The 19,104-nt window shown below is 41.0% G+C and overlaps 1 protein-coding gene across 1 annotated transcript in view; it reads left to right on the forward strand.

Moving 5' to 3' along the window:
* ITPR2 (inositol 1,4,5-trisphosphate receptor type 2) overlaps positions 1-19,104 on the forward strand; it is a 243,390-nt gene that overhangs the window by 51,092 nt on the left and 173,194 nt on the right. Inside the window, exons 10-15 of the mRNA XM_036405007.1 lie at positions 4,792-4,836; positions 13,558-13,712; positions 15,092-15,191; positions 15,311-15,471; positions 17,636-17,777; positions 18,511-18,669. Of these exons, the coding sequence (XP_036260900.1) occupies positions 4,792-4,836; positions 13,558-13,712; positions 15,092-15,191; positions 15,311-15,471; positions 17,636-17,777; positions 18,511-18,669 (762 nt within the window). The remainder of the gene's footprint in view (positions 1-4,791; positions 4,837-13,557; positions 13,713-15,091; positions 15,192-15,310; positions 15,472-17,635; positions 17,778-18,510; positions 18,670-19,104) is intronic.

The following is a 19,104-nucleotide window of genomic DNA, read 5'->3' on the forward strand; positions in this document are numbered from 1 at the left end:
CAGCTTATGCTGCTTGTGTGAGACCTTTAAATCTGTGCTGATTTAGGCATGGCAAAATGCTGGCCTGCCATTGCTTACACAGCAGCTGGAAATGCCATCAAGATGATCTTTCTTCTGGTAATGAGGGTGAAAAATCAGGACGGGAAGGTGTTGGGGCTGCTTCTCATTCCTGATTTTGACTAGCAGGGGGGCCTGAAGCAAACAAAAAGGTTCTGCTTTCCCAGTGCTTCCTGGAAACTTGTCTGATCTGTTAAGACATGGCTCATGAGGAAAAGACAATCCTGAAAGAAAAGGCCTTTTAAGATTTTTAAACTTTCCTTGCATGATGATTATCAGGAGCTCTGTGCTGATGCTGAGGAGGGGTTGAATGGAGTTTATCGAGGTAGAGCTGTAGCCAGGCTTTGTCTGACAACTTAATAAGATGGCAAAAGTCCTTTGAATGCCACTGAAAGTCTTTGAAATTGTGCAAAAGTCCTTTGGATTTATAGAAAGCTAATCAGTATGACATTAACAAAGAACAAAGCAAGCCTAATGAAGATGAAAGATTTGAAAAGTGGATTATTTTTCTTTTGTCCTGGCTTTTCTTCCCCGAAGCACTTGCCCTTGTTGGCTGGGTAACAGGCTGTGTGTTAACAGGCTGGTTATCAATGAAATGGGGACTGTTTGAGTGTGTTGAATTAGATCCTTTTATTGTCCGTCAGGGCTTCCTTCATAAATGCAGGTTTTAACCAAGTCATTAAAATGCTCATTTAGCTGAAATTTGGCAATCTAATTATTCCCCTGACAAGATGCTTTAAATATCCTTTACCTAGTCAACAAAATTTGATTAAAATCAGCATGGGTGTTTCTTTCCCCAAACTCCGCTCTCTCCTTCTGGATTGAGTGTCCAAAAATAACCTATTTGGATACTTTCCACGCGTTCCTCCAAAAAAACAACCTTCAGTAGAAGTGTGGAGTTTCAAACTTCTTGGATTGTAAAGGATATCTAACTATGTGAAGATGCAAAAGTAAAATTAAAGCCAGGAATAACCTGTGAGATGATCTGGACAATAGTAGAACCCCAGGAAATAATGCACTGTAGACTTGTGAGGTTTGAAAACATTAAGGTACAGCTTTGAGTAGCTTTAATCAGTAGAGATGACAGAGCCTGGAACTTCTGGTGCTCAATCTAGTGGAATCCCTCTCAGGATTAGCAGGTCACTGGCATTCTCTGAGCACCAAATACCAGAAGTAGCACACAAACACACAGAGATGAAAGTTGCCTTCCTGCTATGCGGACTTTACAGATTTTGTAAAGTCACTAAGTGAAAATTCAGGAATGAGAATTCTTGCCTGTCCACGTGGTTTTAACCAGAAATAAAGACTTTGTCTATATCTCAGTTTTCCATGTGTAAAAGCTGACTTCCATTATGAGTTTGTCATACATAACGTTCTCCTGGGGGCCTTCTGCTGCTCCCACAGGGTGAGGATGCTGATATATGTATGCATTCAGGCATCTAATCTTTTCACATAGCACTGTGTACCAAGGCTGAGCCTGAAATCTGTCCAAGAGACACCAATTTTTATACTCAGGAAGACCACCTGCAGCACTGGCTCCTGAGCCTGAGCACCTTCAGGCTCTCTCAGATTCCCTGTGTGGATCACAATTTGGGAATTCAGCTTCTTGCACAGGGGTGCAACTAAATTCTATTTAAATGTAGATTTAAAAGAAGGTATTGCCTTCTCTGTAGTTGCAAATATGTCTCTACACTCCAGAATGAGAAATGTAAATGAGAAAGTCTTTTTGTGGTAACTTTTTCTTTCCCATTCATGGAAGGATAAAAAATGACTGTACCTGAGTTTGTTGAAAAACAAGCAGCAGAGGATTAGGATTTCTGGATTATTTTTAACTGGAAAAGAAGCTGATGGAGATATACTCAAAAAAACCCCAAACCCAAAACAGCATATAATGAAACTATTACAATACTAATTTATACAATTACACTTGCTTAAGCTCTGCAGTTTGCAATTCTTCTTGTTCTTGGTGCATATTGGCTGCATGCACCTTCCAGTGACATTTTGCAGGAATATTTACTGCTGTATTTCAGGTACAATTCAGTAAATTGAAATTTCAAGACATCCAATGACACAAAAAAGCTTGAAAAGTGTTGAGCTTTATTGAGGCCTATTTTAGCATAGCATTCTTTCTTTCTAAACACCTGCAGAAAATTTTACTTGATTTCATTAGCAGCAAGATAAAAATATTAATATTGTTCTTTTCAAGGCTCTTTTGTTTTGGCAATTTATTGAAGAACGTGGAAGTGATCTTACATCAATCAGAAAAAGCAATAGGTTTTGGAGTGCTGAGACTGTCATTGTGTCCTTAGGTCATTCTGGGCTGGGATATTGAAAGGGACTCAGAACAGGTGTAATATGACACACAACACTAGCTGATTTATGCCCCTTCTATCTGGAGAATGTAGCATGGGATAATAGCTGCTGGTCTGTTTTTTAGAAATCCTCAGCACCAACAATCTCCGTTGAAATGAAAATGAAAGTGGCAGCTGCTGACCAGAGCTGAAAATGGGGCCATGGATGTCAGCCTGAAAACTGAGTTCCATTATGTTTATGGTTTAATGTCAGCATCTCAAAACTTTCTCTAAACAAAATTTTGGTTTTATTATTTCTGTAGCAGCAGGGCAAGAAAAAGCATCGTCAAGGATGTACTTGATTTCTCACCTGAGCCTTCTGTCTCCATCACCCTCAGTCCACAAGCGACCTGTTTTGAAAATTTGAGGGCAGTCACTTCAGTCGTTTTCAAGAAGGCAGGAAGTGTCAAGGGAGGGAGATTCTCCTAATTTCTCCTGTTACTGTTATAAATATATATATATATATATATTTAATCAACATTATGTTGAAAGCAAACAGCTGAAGGATATCAGAATTCAGTTCATACTGGGTGGGCAACTCTATTCACTTGAGTCCTTCAATAAAACCTGTGGGATCAAGTCCTCAGTGCTAAGTTCTCTGTGCTGGCTCTAGTGACAAACCTGAGATGACCCAGACTTTTTCTTGCTTGCTTGCAACCAGCAATATCTGAAGGTAGCATAGAAATTCAGCCTTCCTGTACCTTCTCTGCACCTTTGCTGCAAGGCCAGAGTGCATGGCTGGGACTGAGGGGCACTGCCTGCTAATTTTGTCTCTTCTTAATGGGGGACCAAGGGCAAAGAGTTCAGCTTGGCTGCTAAAATTGGGACACCAGGATTATTTTAAGATGTCAGGTGAACAAATGTCATGCTGAAAGAAATGTGGAAACTTAAGAAGGAACCAAAGCTTTGTGAAGATAGTTACATATGTGTATAAGTTCTAGTTTTTTGGTGTTCATCTGTCATTCCTGTTGCTGTATAGCAGTAGCAAGAGGCACTTGGAGTTGGGAGACTGTGACAATGTCAGGGAGGAGCAAAATGGACTATTTGAGACAGGTGTCAGCTCAGGGAAGAAAGCAGGGTCTCTAAGTTTGTAATGGTAACACAGTGGTTAATGCAAAAAATGAAATGGAGACAGAATAAACCCTTGGTCATTTCTGTGTTAGCACATCAAGTTGTGACATGTAGGGAAGGTATTTTCAGCCATTTGACAAAGATTTGAAAGTTTTCCTCCTTTCTTCAGGCTTCTGTTGTGGAGAGGAGTGGGCATTTTGAGGGGTTAAAGAGATACAAATAATTTTTTTTTAATAAAAGTGTGGTCAATGTAACATAATCTCTTCACAACAGTTGTCTGTGTAATGTTAGATGTATGATAATGTGATATTGAAAAGTTCCCCTGGGACTCATGCTTCATGCCCTGTGCAATTCTCTTCTGACTCTTCCACACTGGTAATGCCAAATTCAAGCCATGAAAATGACAGTACTCATCTGTAAGATGTATACACACTGTAATTGCCTAAGAACAAAATTGTCTTTTATAATTTATATTCTTACTTCAGCATTTTCAGCATATCCTCTGTCAGGGAATATTGGTAAATATTGACACAAAATTGTTTCTTCGTGTAAATCAAATCTTGAAAGGTTTCATGTGCAGCTAGTGAGTGGGTGTGTGTGTTTTTGTTTATTTGTGAATATGTCTGCCTACATAATCCCTCATCTTATAGGCTACATATTTCTCTTGTCAAAAGTATGATTATTAACAGCTTTTAAATAGTAATACTTTAAAGTTATTATTGTATAGCATCTTTCATCCAAGCTTCTTATAGTACTAATTAATGCTTGATAATCCTGATAGACATAGAAAATATTATCCCCATTAATAATGGCTAAACAGAACTACAGTGTAATGAAATAATTTTCTCTAGTGGCATTGTCACTCCTGTTTCAAAGATGAGTTAGTTCTGAGTTCACTGTCTTCTCCTGTAAAATCTCAGTAGACATAGAGAGTGTTATTTTTTTATCTCAGTCTATCTGCCCAGGGTCAATCCTGGAACTGATTGCGTGTGCATCTGTGTGGGTGACTGTAACTGGCTGCATTTAGAATAGTAACTGTTCTTTCTTCATCGTCCTTTTTGGGTTTGGTTGTTTGAGATTCCTCTTGAGTTAACAAGCTTGATTGCAAGATGCTCTTTCTAGAGGTGAGGACATAGCCAGCTAAGTCAGCCAGGAATTGAAGCAGTAAGTCTTTTACTCTCACACTGCTTCTAAAACTCCACTCTCCTTTTGCAGGGTGGAAACATAACAGAGAACTGAACCAAACCCTCTCCCCCAGTTATGAAATGTCTGAAAGCTATCGAGATAGTATTTGACTTCTTTTCTTTTCCAGCTTAACCCACACTACCCAGAAGGTAATAATGAAGGAAAAGCTTTGGTAAGTGGAATTTATATGTTGCATATAATCTGGGGAATACTGTATCCTTAACCCAGCACATCCTGACATATGGAAGCTCTTCATAGCTTTCCTTTTCCTTATGTGTTCCAGCTGCTGGGATTGTTTTCCATATCCTGTGTAAGGTAGGATGCATCTCAGAACTGGCAATTCAGAAAGTTTTCCCTCACTCTGAGGCAAATGATAAGAAACTTATTCAAATTCTGCATCAAAGTGGCATTAGTTGAAGCTGTTCTGCTTGTTGTCTGACTGCAGATATGAAGTGTATTGGTTCTTAGCTCAGATGTGTTATTTCCTGGCAACAGCCTTTGCCTGATACAGCTTCAACAGTATTTTAGCTAATTCTGACTAATGAGGCCAGACATGGAGATTATAGTGTGTGAAGGAAGTGGAGTTGGGGGAAGTCTCCTCGGGGGTGTCTTATTGTTACTCAGTCAACAAATATTCCCAAAAAGAATAATTCCTCCATCAAATTCATGAGATTGCCTTGGAAAAGCTGAGATCTTCTTCAAAAAATTCAATTTAATTTCTTTCTGCTTGCCTTCCGGCTTTTGTTCTTTAAGAGGACACATTTTCAAGTTTTTCTCTGCACAGAGAAGGAATTTTTGATTTTTCATGACAAGAAACCCAAGATTCTTACATAATTACATGCCTTGAGGACTCCAATTTTAATAAAAATGAAGCCTTTCATAGGAGTTGGCTACATTGGTTTTCCATCTTCCCTGATATTTGGCATTAGTGGTGATATTGCAATAACAGCTAAGCTGTCTAGAGAAATGAGAATTCTCTCCTATGAAAGTACAGAAGTTCCACCAGTTGCTTCTCTTTTGTATTGGATTGAAACTTGAGGTCTTTGAAGCTTTGGAATGGAAATCAAGATCAGTTCTAGAATCCCCAGTGAGTAGGTGTTAGGCCCTTGTCACTGAGGAGCCAATCCTATTGTACCACACCATACTTATTTTTGGTGTAAATTTTCCCTCTGTAGCCATTCCAGTTCATCTAAATAGTTAAAAATCCCCTGACTGGATAATGACAAAGGCACAAATGTAATCTAAGCATGAATGGTTAAAGGTGGCTTCACTACCAGTTTGACTTATTCTTCCTGGGTATTGGTTTCAGCTAAAACCCCAGACCAGATAAATCACGTTAGAGAAATGCTTCCAATGAAAAAGTAATCAAAGCTGATGATGATTAAAGCTGATATCTCTGTGGAAATTTTAATTTATGCAGTCAGCACTTTCCTATGAAAGATGTTTTGTTGAAGAACTTCTAGCAATTTTTGGTGACACCTCCATGTAAATCTAAGCCTACAGGCTCTGTTAGTGTGCTAAAAATCTTTTTGGATCCTTCACCCCTTTATAATCTTGTTGAAAATGCCATGAGTCAGCAATGGCTATTTAAGCCTTCATTCTGCCCTGGAGCAACCCAATATAGAAACTTCATCCCTGCACAGGAATTTATTTTATGTTGCAATGATGCAGTGCATTGAATTGTCCTCAAAAGTAAAAGAATCTTGTAATTTTTGGAGTTCTTGGAGGGTCAGCCATGTCACTCTTGTATCCAATAGCATGTAGCCTGGAGCATGCAGGCTTTCCTTGCTCTGGTTATCATCTAGTGTTTCCTCTGCCTGGTCTCTGCCTAACTGACTCACAGCAAAGGCATCTTCTTTTCCATCCTTTGAAGCAATTAATTTTGAAATATTGCCTGTGAAGTAAATCTGGAGTGGGGAGGTTGAAGTGGACCTACCCCAGCAAAATTTGAAGTCTGAGTAGCAGGGAAATGAGAAATGAATAAACGAATCCTTGTGGCTGAAGGGCTGAACCCCATTAGCCTGTGCCCTTGAGGCCAAGAAGGCCAATGGAATCCTGGGGTGCACTGGGAAGAGCAGTGCCAGCAGCTCAGGGAGTGATCCTGCCCCTCTGCCCAGCCCTGGGAGGCACATCTGCAGTGCTGTGTCCAGTCCTGGGCTGCTCAGCACAGGAGGGACAGGGAGCTCCTGGATTGGGGCCAGCAGAGGCTGCAGAGATGATTTAGGGCCTGGAGCATCTCTGGCAGGGAAAGGCTGAGGGAGCTGGGGCTGTCCAGCCTGGAGAGGAGCCCCAGCTGAGAGGGGCCCTCAGCCCTGGGTGTCCCTGCCTGCAGGGAGGGCTCCGAGCAGGGCCCAGCTCTGCTCCAGGGGCCCAGCAATGGCACCAGAGGAACAGGCAGGGACTGAGCCCAGGAGGTTCCACCTGGGCAGGAGGCAGAACTTCTGTCCTGGGCAGCGACTGAGCACTGAACAGATCGTCCAGAGAGGGTGTGGAGTCTCCTCACTGGGGATATTACAGAGCTGTCTGGACACAATCCTGTGCTCTGGCGTGGCCCTGCTGGAGCAGGGAGGTGGCACTGACCCACTGTGGTCCCTTCAGCCTGACCCGTCCTGGGACTTTCTTTTTCTACTGGGCTGTTGGATGAAAGGGTAGCAGCTCCTCTGTTGTCTGGGTTTTAAAGGCAGCACAGCCATCTGTGCATTCTGTGCCAGCCCTGAACCTCTCCGCATGTGCTGGGGCTGCTTGTTCATGTTCATGGACTGGTTTACAAGGCCTGATCCCAGTGGCTCAGGCAACTGAATTTTGGGAAGTAGCAATGGAGAATGGTTTTCCATGATGCAGCAGTGGGCATGAACACCAAGGTTCTGCCTAAGCACATCTTTTCTGCCTTGCCTTAAGTGACTCCAGAGTCACTTAAGGGTTGAAAGGGTTTTGGCTCCAGAGAGCATAAATCTTACTGGAAGTCACTGGGATTTCTGTTCCCAAGCATTAAAGGTATGTTTGGACTGAGATTTGTTGCTTGTTTATGAGCTGCTTCTTGACAATCCAGCCAAATTATCTTGCGAAGCACTGCTTTTAATTCTGGTAAATTTTGGCCTTACAATGAGTTATTAATATTCCCACATCTTAGCTCCATAATGAATTTTTTTTTTAAGTGGGAAGACATTTTTGAGATTTAAGGGTCTTATCAAAAAAGGGCTTCTTCATCTCTTAAAGTCTAGATTGTAGTGTATCATGTATCAAAATGCAGTGGTCTGTGTTACAGTTCCCACTAAACCCAAAATTGGTGTTTTTTATTCTGCAAATTACTATGCATGTTCTAAGGAGAGAAATGTACAGCACCAAGAAGAATGCTACCAACATCAGGGAAATGTCAGGAGCAGCTGACATTTGTTAGTGCCTTTGTGTTAAAGGCTGACTTTGGATGGGTACCTTATCTCCATTTGTCTTCATTTTCATGAGAGGGCTAATTCTAACCAGTTCCCGTCTGTCTTTTATTGTTGAGATTTTTGTAGGATGGAAACTGGTATGTACTTACTTATCATGTAAAGAAGTTGGGCAGTTCTACTGTGGGCTGCCAGGTACAATTTGATGTATTTCCTTTGACTTCTGTTTATATATCTTTATGAATTCCCAACATTCTGCAATTCTAACTTTTCCTTCTTGCTGCCAACCTGGGAGATTTTTTTTTTTAGATAAAAACTGTAAATTAATTTTTTTTTGAAATATTTTATTTTACCTTCCAGGAATGACCTGTATTGAATTATGTTATTTTATATCGGTGATGCCATTTAAACAAGTAGAATAGACAATCTGAAAAACATTGAAAAGAAAAGAGAAAAGAAAAATCATCAGCTTAAAAATGGCAGCTTATATAAAGCCAGCAGTCAGACCGCTGGGGAGGCTGGGGGAGAAGGGGAGACACGGATGCCGGCACATTATTATTATTCTGCTGTTGCACACGGGTCTGAATCAGCTCTGGAAATGCATACATTGTTTCTTACAGAATGTCTCTGGCTCCTAACAACAGGATTGCAACGTGATGTCTCTGCTAAAAACGCGATGACTCACAAATGAGTCAACAGTGAAGGTGTTACAGGAGGCTAACTGCTGTGCTGTCTGCCAGGGCTCCTAGCAGGCAGGAGCAAGGCTGGCCATTCATTTACTCCATTTTCTTCTCATAAAGAATTTTAAAAATAATCTAACCTATGGAGTTCTGCTCACGTTACTGCTCTGTGAAAATGCTGGTTTTGTAAGAGCCTCCTAAACTGGGTTAACGTATTGAGATACCACATTGCTCTGGATTTAACAGGCATTTTCAGAACTCTGGCTGCTATTAAATTTAATTTCTGCTGAAATCTGTAGTGCAGCTTAATGTATTCATTCAGGAGCAGGGCATTATCCTTGTCTGTCTCTATGCCACAAGAGGTGTCTTCACCAATTGGAATTGTAGATTGGGTTTCTAAAAGAAAAGGTATTTTAGGTCTGTCATGTTTTTGGATTGCTTTTTGCAGTTGAAATCAAGGCCCTTCTGTAAGCAAAGCTCCATGTAGATCTCTTGAAATTTAGGTATGATGCCCAGTTGACTTAAATAAGGAATTTTTGGGATAGTAGCAATTAGTAGCAAATTCTGTTAAGAGCTGTGAAAAGGGTTATCTGCTGAGCTGTAAGTCTCAAGGAGAACAAATCTCATTGGACCTGATTATTTTGTCACTGATTCCAGCATGGGATTTGTCTCTCCTTACATTTGCCTTCCACATGGCAAGCAGTATATTTGTGCTTTTTTTTTCCTCTTTAAGCTTCTTTTTAAATCATGGTGCAGTGTAAATCAGTGGTGGTAGCCCAGGAGTTACAGACTTTGCTGTGGGCCTGGATCAGTATTTCCCCTTCTCACCAAAATGGTGGTTTTTCTCACCACCCAGGACTCTTTTTTTGAATGTTCAGCCTTTGCTTTCCTAGGTGGCTCCTACCCTGGCTGGGCCATGGGGGTTTACTCAGTTCCCCTTCCTGGATGTGATTATTGAGCTTTGCTGCTGCAGAATAAGGATAGGGGCTCACAGCTCTCTGTGTCAGTGCACACTGAGGTTTTCTCAGGCCGAAGGAGCTGACTCTGCTCTTTGTACCTCTGATACTTTCACTGGGTTGTTTGGAAGGGGTGGATCCAACTCCTGCCGGGCAGAAGCAGAACTCAATGTGTGATCTCCTTGATCCTTGTGAGTGATTTAACCAGTGCACAAGAATGAAGTGATTGCACCTTCCTCACCTTGGATGTGTGTCTGATGTGACTTGTGACAGCCTGTTGCTAGTTTGTTGTAGTTTGGAACAATCAAAACTATATACATTTTCCTTCCAGGAATGTACTATTTGGTAATATTGTTTTACCCACAGTTTTCTATACTCCTGGCATGTAATTCACCTGGTTTTGTTTGTTTTTTATTAAGTCCTGGAAGTGCTTTCCTTGGCTGTCACTGACCACATTGCCAACATCTCTGAAACTGTTCCATTGGCTTTCTCTTCACACTGCTTTAAGTTAAGAATTTTCTTCTCTCTGCATTTGAGTTCCTTTGCAGTTCTTTTCTTCTTTTCTCTTAATTGAATCCAGTTTTGCTGGCTGCATCTGCTCATATGCCAGTTTCTACCTGAGCAAATGTCATCTTGTTTTCATCTGCTTAGGAATGCAGTGCTTCTCCTAAGATATTGTCTAATTAATTTAAACTAGCCCAGTACATTCACTTTTTTCCACATCCTCACATGGACTCACCTGCTGATTCAATAATGGCTGGGTTAAGTGCAGATTCTGATGGCTGCTTACTAAATTTAATTTATTGTGAGAGGCTTTCTGTACGCAAGTGTCTGTGCATTCTCTCCTACACAGGCATGTGCACGTGGACTGGGACATAAAATGAGGCACTAATACACATCCATGTTTGGTCCTATGTAATGACAGCATTGCTGTCTCTCATGTACCCCTTGTATAAAACTTGTTTCCAGAGCTGTCAGGTCGGGGGTCACTTCTTAGATCTTTTTTCTCATGAGTAGTGCCTGACTCCCATAACCCAGCTTGGGTTGTAATATTCAGATTCTAAAATAATGCTGTAAGGAGAGTTCTGAGGTTTGTGGGAGAGTTCGGCATGGAACTGCTGTACAGCTCTTGTGCAGGTCTGATTTTGCTTAGCTAAGCTCGGCATTGCAGTTAGCTGTGTTGCAGGCACTGTCTTGCCCTCTGTTGAAGTGGAATTTCTTTTTAGGCTAAAAACCAGATCTTGTACCTATGTCTGCCAGCTGCTAAGCCTGATTGGTGGGATTTAGGGCTGGTGAACTCATTGCTTAACTGTATCTATACAACTGCTGGGGTCACCGGGGAATGAGCAGGGTTAGCCCCAAACTGCTGGGGGAACTTCTCCTCAGAACGAATGTTTGTGAACTGCTAAGGCACAGGAAACCTGCCTTTGACTCTGCCTCCTCCTGCCAGCTCACCCACTTTATACACTGGTCATGGTGTTCTGTGGTGGGGAATATCCCTTTGCCCAGTCTGGGTCAGGTGTCCTGCCCATGTTCCCTCCCGGTATGGTTTCATATTTTGGTCTGTATTTTACTCAGAGCCCCAGGATAAAAAGAAAACCATACAATTATGAAGTGTCCTGCCTTTTTGTATACCAGTCATTTCAGTTTGGAAATTATAGTGAAGTGGGTAGTTTCTGGTAAATCCTAATTAGATTTCAATGTAAGTTGTGAAAAATATCAAAAAGTTTGGATGCTGTTCTAAACTATCCTGTACTACTCACCCCTTTACAGACCTCTTGAATTTTAAATTGGATTTCCAGTTTTCTGTTTTGTTATGAATGTAGGAAGTAGTTTTTCATTTAATATTAGACTCTGACTTACTCCTGTTAAGCTCTCAGAAGGATTTTTTTATTGTTCATATGCCTTTTCAGTTTGTGTCTCATCACAAGTACGTACAACAAAATATGTATGGAAACCACAAAAGCAATTTGCTATTTTCTCAATTCTTGCATATAGGTTAAATTTACTGTGTATTTTTCAGTAGTACTTTTGGACATAAGATACAAGAGGATGTGGGGACTGTCAGATGAGTTTACTCTTGTGCAAGTCACAGGAGATGGTTGCTCTTTGTCTTAGCAAGCCTTCCTCTCAAACACTTGTGGCAGCACCCTAACAACTAGAGGAGCCTAGGAAAAATGTCTTTCTGTATTTTTTTTCTTCTCTCTCCATCTTTGATAGAAGTCATGGGATGGAGAGCTGGCATTTTGTAAGCTTGATAATGAAAAAATGGATGTTTTGGAAGGATTCAAAAAGTGCCTTGAAATGTGTTGATAACTAACCCTTTCTTCCATAATTTCACCCATCCCTGATTTTGTTGTTTAATTTCAGTTGGCAATGTGGATAATCAAAACTTTGCCCTTGATTGTCCCTTACAGTTTGGTTTTAATCAAGCCACTAATGCAAACCAAGTACAGCCTGGCCTTTTACATTGTACAACTCTTCCTTAGTGGTGTATTGTAAATCATTATAATAGCATTTCATGCTTCCAGGGTTGGATTTTTTTCTCTTTTGGCTTTCCTCATTCCTCTTCTCCTCTCCCTCTGTGATGTATTTTGTGTACATGAATGGCCCTGGCCTGCCAGTCTCTTAATTGGTTATCAGTCTTTTGTAAGATGTGTAACTCGGCACCCCAGAGGAGCAGCTTTTACTCACACCAGTAATTCTGTTGGTTGCTGTGTGGATATGGGCACAGACTCTGAATGACTCCATCAAGCCAAGAAATGTTCTCAGGGAGGGTGGCATTTGGAGTCTGTAGGCAAAGCTGTGGAGGTGACTAAAGATATGAGGATAGTGCTGTGGGGTCACAAAATTCCTGTGGGCTCTCAGCAGATGGTGAGAGGCAGATCCCACCTTAGCTCAAGGCCTTGGCTGAGTAACTCTGTCCCTCAAAGGGACAACTCCTGCCCTTGCAGGGGGTAAAATCAGACCTGTGCTGGACCCAGCCTTGGTATGTTATCAGCCTGTGCTGAGATTTGTAATACAATCCAGCTGGGGCTTTGCCTGCCCCCCTTGCCATGTCAAGCTGGTCCTGATGGAGCAGATGTTCCGCCTCCTGCTCTTTGGAGAATGTCCACAGGACAAGAGGAAATGGCCTTAAGCTGCTCCATGGGAGGTTCAGGTTGGGCATCAGGAATAACTTCTTTTTGGAAAGGTCTGACAAATGTTGGAAGGGGTTGCCCAGGGACGTGATGGAGTCCCTGTCCCTGGAGGTTTTCAGGAAACAACTGGACATGGCTCAAGTTTAGTTGAGAAGGGTGGTGAGTTTAGTGACAAGGTGGTCACTAAGGGTGGACTTGATGATCTTAGAGATCTTTTCCCACCTAAATTATTCTGTGATTCTCTGAAAGCATGCTGCTCTGATTCTGCAATCTGAGAGGAAAAAGCCATCAAACTTACATAAAACAACAATAGATTGAAACAAATTGCTTACTTTTTAAATCTCCTACTTGTCTTAAAAAAAAATAAATCTAATTTTCATTCATTCTCTTATTTCAAACGTGGCCCTTTCCAAATCAGCACTGCGTAGTTGCATCAGGTGGGAGTGAGGGGTCTGCAGCTACTGCAGGTTTTTGAGGTTGCAGGTGTCAAAAAAAGCATATCCAGTGCTGCAATGCCTCTTTAGCTTGTGGCCTGCTGTTGTTCTAATGACTGCCTGAGACCCCATGTAGCAAAGTGCATCCTTTGTGTTACTCCAAAGCCAGTTGTGGTAGATTCTTGCTCGAAGGTAAAAAAAAAAAGAAAAAAATTCAGATGTATTACTTATCTGCAAGGTAATTGAAGAATTTCTAATGGGCCCTGATGCAAGCAAATAACCCTTGTGCCTAATCAGCAGAGAGAAGGCGACCTTCCTGCTTCAAAGAAGAAACGCCAGGCAGGGGAGAAGATTATGTATACTTTGGTCTCTGTGCCACATGGAAATGACATCGCATCTCTCTTTGAACTGGATGCCACCACCCTTCAGAGAGCTGATTGCCTGGTTCCAAGGTAAAATAAAAAAAAAAAAAAGGAAATGAAAAAAGGGCAGAAAATAGTGCTGTATTGACAAGGTTTCTTCCTGGCATTATGCTGGTGAGTGAAGCAGAAAAAAAGCAAACATGAGCAAGTATTATCCTTCTGTTAAAATTTGAGGAGTGTTCATGGATAAATAAGGGATGTATAAAACATGATGCTGCTGCTGTGACTGGGTAAAATAATTATAAGGATAAAACAAGTGACACTTAGAGTCTGTGAAGAGAAAAAATAATGGTCTAAATATTGCACAAATCTGTGCGAGGACAGAATTGAACTCTGTGCACTGTTTGAAAAAAAAAGTACTTTTAATATATTTAACTGAATTGTTCCCAACAAAATAATGTGTGGGGTTAGCTGGGCTTCTGTTTCCCTGACAGATCATGATGCCACTGAGCACATTTGTTATTCAAATGTATTCAGCAAGTGGCTTCTGGGTTTTAATTGTCAATATTTGAAATTTTAGCTGTGTAGCATAGCTGAGATTGGTTAGATAAGTCACACAGTGTTGGTTGTGACTGAATGGGCTTGCAGACACTTAGGGCTGGTTGTTATGAAAGTGGATTTTAAAGCTGGGTACCCACAAATACTGATGTATGTGACTTTGAAGTGTGTTTGCTATGCTAAGTTCTGCCAGATAATTTGCTTACTTGAATACTCAAAAGCCCATCAGCGGAAAGGGAGAGCGTGAATGGAGACCACAGTGAATATATTTCAAAAGTAAAAATTCAGAGTTAAAATTGTAATTGATTTCTCAGCTCTGCTTTTTGATAATACCACAGATTATCATATGGAAAGAATTTAGAAGGATCTCATATCTACTCTTTGTTCACTTGATTTTCAGTTGAGAACTGGTACTGTAAATGCTTGCTCTGGAACAAGGGTTTGCAGATCATAATGATGAAGCTGTGAAACCACGGTCAGCTTTACTTTCTGGCTTTTGTGCTGTGACAGCTTAAAAGGGTTCGTTATTCTGCAGGAAAAAAATAATAAAAGAATTGGGTTTATTCATGAAATGTATTTCTGTTCAGATGGGATTTTATAACATCTTCCCTTTTAGTTGTTTTCCTTTAAAGAATATTTTACTCCTAGACTTACAAAAATACTTAAACCCAGCATTCTGCATAATCCCAAGATGCTGGCTGTTCTTGTTGCAGCTCTGCTCTGGGTGAGAAAGAAGGAGTCAAGGGAAAGGGGGTACAGCTTTTAGGTCCACCTCCCCTTTTTATTGCAGTGGCTGGTGTGGCTCCTGCTCTCCAGCCTCATGCCACAGGCAGGTGTTGCAGGGCACTCCACTTGCCCACGTGGGCTCAAGACTGATCCATCTCAGCTGCTGTTTGCTCTGTCCCCTTTAGGAACTCCTATGTCCGACTGAGGCACTTGTGCACCAACACTTGGGTCACCAGCACCAGCATCCCCATAGACACTGAGGAAGAGAGGCCTGTGATGTTAAAGGTAAACAAAATCCCAAATTCATTCCTGAAGCTGGCTCACTTCCAACCTATGAAATGTGCATAATAATTAGGTTAAAGTAAGAGGATTTCTCACCCACTTTAAACCAAAAATGATTGCAGATTGGGACATGCCAAACCAAAGAGGACAAGGAAGCTTTTGCCATCGTATCGGTTCCTCTGTCTGAGGTCAGAGACTTGGACTTTGCCAATGATGCCAACAAGGTTTTAGCATCAACTGTTAAAAAGCTGGAGAATGGAACAATAACCCAGAATGAAAGGAGGTTAGTGCGTTTTATTTTTTCCCTTGCTAAATTGGTGTTTGGTTACTCATGCTAACACAGTCATGGGTAGGTGATATCCACATGGACAGAGGCAAATGGGAGAGGACACTTCAGTTCTGAGAGTGCCAGCCTGGGGTTAGATGCTACCTCTGTTGGAGCATCCTTGCTGTTCCTCAGGCTGGTGTGTGTATCTCCTGTGTAAAAGCGGGGTAAACAGCACTTCCCCAGCTCACTGGCCACATAAATAAATGGGTAGTTCCCTGGGCAAATGTCTTTGTCTGGATTTCTTTTGATAATCTGCTTCTGAGCTGTAACGTGAGGGTGCATTGCATCTGATTCTCATGTACATGAAAGCAGCACTGCAGGGCTCTGGACTTGTGTTAAGTTCACCACACTGCAAAATCTGCAAAAGCCTTGGAAGGAGGTCTCAGTGTGACTGAGAAGCTGCTCCATTTGCTTTCTCATACCTATTTTCCCTGTTCTCTTTTTCTATCTTACATCAATTTGGTGTTCACCCCTTGTATTCATCCCCATTTTTTCTGTGGCGCTATTGGAATGTCTGCTCCTCACACCCTCCCCTGAATCAAGGGATTTTGTAGTACATTTGTTGTACATTGTAGCCAGATATATTCCACTGCCAGTGATGTAGTTCGCTATTTGTCTTCAGCTGCCTGTGGTTAAACTGAATAGAAGACAACATCTCTGACAGTGTGAATTCATAACTGTAATACATCATATACAGCTTTTTTTTTTTCTGAAATGTTGCTTTTTGGTGATGAAACTGAATTTTTGCAGTCAGTTTCTAGTAGAAATTAGACCAGATTATTTAATATCCTAACAGGCAGATTTTTAATGCCTGGGTGTTGGGACTCAGCCTTGAAAAGCTGTGGGGGCCATTTCATGATTGAGTTGACCCAGAGAGGGATACGACAGTGTCCAGGTGGAACATCCCTGTATGAACCTGTCACTGTCAGTATTGTCAGATCTTGATGTTGGGCAGATTGATACAACAAACATGTAAAACAATTCAGAGATGTTTCACAACAGTGCCATCATTTATTAGTTCTTGTGATTTCCTTTGGAAAAAACCCTACACCATCTTTTTTTTGTCTTATCACCTTCTAGTATAGAGTAGTAGGAGTCCCAACAGTTTATTCCTTATTGCTCCAGCCTACAGCTGCCTTTTCTACTTTACTTTGTGGGGGTGAGACACCCCTTCACTCAGAGGGTTTAGGTGAGCAGCCCAGCTCACTTGTGGATAATGGGGACTTTGTGTCTGGCTCCCACAGGTGACTGAAAATCTCTTGGGAATTTTCCTGCCTCTTTCATAGCTTGTAGATTTGTTAGTTATGGACTAACAAATAACATTGACCAAATTGAGATGATGCTGAGTTTTTAATGTAAAAGATTGCTGGTGCTGTTAAGGGATATTCTTTGAAATCTGTAGACATCTGTGTTTCTCACTGCATGTCTGGCAAGGTGTTAGTAACAAGGAGGCAGCAATGAATTTTTTCTTTTTTTTTCCATTTATATTCTGTCTTTTTACATTTTCTGAAGGTGGGAGAGAAGGAATTACTACTGCCTCTGCTGTTTTTAGCACCTGCTTCTGACAAATCTTTTGTTTAGCAAAGAGTGAAACAAATGCAGTTTCTTGGGTCAGTATATATAGGAAAACAGTTATATATGAATATATTTATGAAAAAATGTATATATGAAACAGTTTCATGGGTCAGTAGGGAAATTAGCTAGTGGCAGAATGTTTTTATTCCTCTGGTGAGTCCATCATCTTGTTTCATGGACCCATGATAAAGCATAAAAATCCTTGCTAGGCTGTGTAAGTTTCTTTTTACTGCTCCTGGGCCTTGAGGCCACGAGGTATAGATTTTGGATCTCTGAATACTGTTTATCAATCCAGCGGCCTGTTTTTTCTCTTGTTTTCCCTCTGGTTGTTGTTTTAATGCCTTGGTAAACAGCCCTGTGATTGATTTAAGCTTCTGCTGAACCAAGGCTTGGAATCCTTAATGTACATGTCAAACTTAACTTTGCAGTCGTGGAAGTTCCATTGTGCCAGGTAAAGCTTAGCATAAATGTGATTTTCATTCTTAATGAATCCTAGCAAGTGTTGAGTGACTGTTTATAGTAATGATTTCTCTATTTATTCTAGGTTTGTAACCAAGCTACTGGAAGATCTCATTTTCTTTGTTGCTGATGTGCCCAATAACGGGCAAGAAGTTTTGGATGTGATCATTACCAAGCCAAACCGGGAACGACAGAAATTAATGAGGGAGCAAAATATATTGGCTCAGGTATGTCCTACTGTGTTAATAACTTATTTGTATTTGCAAACAGATTGCAGGAGAGAGTGATGTGAGAAAAAGTTATTTTTGGGTAAGTTGGCTTATGCCAGGTTGGGTTTGTGTTTCACTGGATTGGGTAGAAATGACACTTCTTGGTCCCTAAATCAGAGTCAAGCACAAGGGGCTGCAGAAGGCTCTTAATTTCATGTGATTCTGATAAGATTTAAGATCATGTTTGGGAGCAAATTGTTCACGAAATTTGAGACAAACATGGAATGTTGTCCCAATCGTGCAAGTGTTCCCCACATAGTGCCCCTGTGGAACTCTTCATTTGCATGAGGGCAAACTTGCAAGTAAATAAAATTAATGTCCTTCTTGAGAAGTCAACTGAAAGAAATTTTTAAAAAAGGTAAAAGGATGAGACTGGACAGAAGCTAGCGTTGTCCTTCTTTTTCATCTTAACGTTATCCAAAGTTAAAACATGTAACTAAAACTGTTTAAATTTGGGGATAGTAAAGAAAAAGCAATATCAATCAGGTTGGTGGGAAATGTAAAGCTAACCCCAAATGCATAAAGCTGTGATGTCTCAGATTGTGTTCCCACTTGTATTTAGTCGAGGATGTTGTGCTGATCCTGTCAGAGGACATTTCCATTGTCTTTGAGTTCTGCTGAAGTTCCATTATGTAAGTTCAGCAGAAATCTGGGTCTGGTTTTTACTCTCAGTGATTTTGATTTTGAACAGATATTTGGCATCCTCAAAGCTCCTTTTAAGGACAAAGGTGAAGGATCAATGCTGAGACTTGAAGACCTGGGCGACCAGAGATATGCTCCCTACAAATACATGTTAAGATTATGTTACAGAGTTCTAAGACACTCCCAACAGGACTATAGGAAGAACCAGGTCAGTGGTATTAAAGATAATTTTCCTCCTGATTTCTATAATTATATGTCCTGGGTTTGACATGGTGCTCTACACTTACAAGTGGGATTCTGTGGTAATGGGGAAAGGCCTTTTTTTGTGTGTGTATAGCTTAGTAGTGTGTGAATTGAAAGTTCAACAATGAATATCACAAGTTTGCTTTGTACTTTTGCAGACTGAGACTGGGGCTCACTGCTTCATTCATGAGCTTTCTGTTATTAAAAATATGTTCTTGGAGCCTGGATTGCAAAGTGGGAAATCTGCAAAGCTGTCTGTTTCTCTTGTTTAAATATTTATAGAGGGATGGCAGTGAGTCAGAGCAGAGGTTGTTATATCAGGTAGCCTGATTTCCCACTGCTGGAGACTCCCTGTGAGCAGGAGGTATTTCAGAACATGGACTAAAGGGACTGGAGATAA

The sequence above is a fragment of the Molothrus ater genome, chromosome 5 (assembly GCF_012460135.2).
Source record: "Molothrus ater isolate BHLD 08-10-18 breed brown headed cowbird chromosome 5, BPBGC_Mater_1.1, whole genome shotgun sequence".
Lineage (NCBI taxonomy): Eukaryota > Metazoa > Chordata > Aves > Passeriformes > Icteridae > Molothrus > Molothrus ater.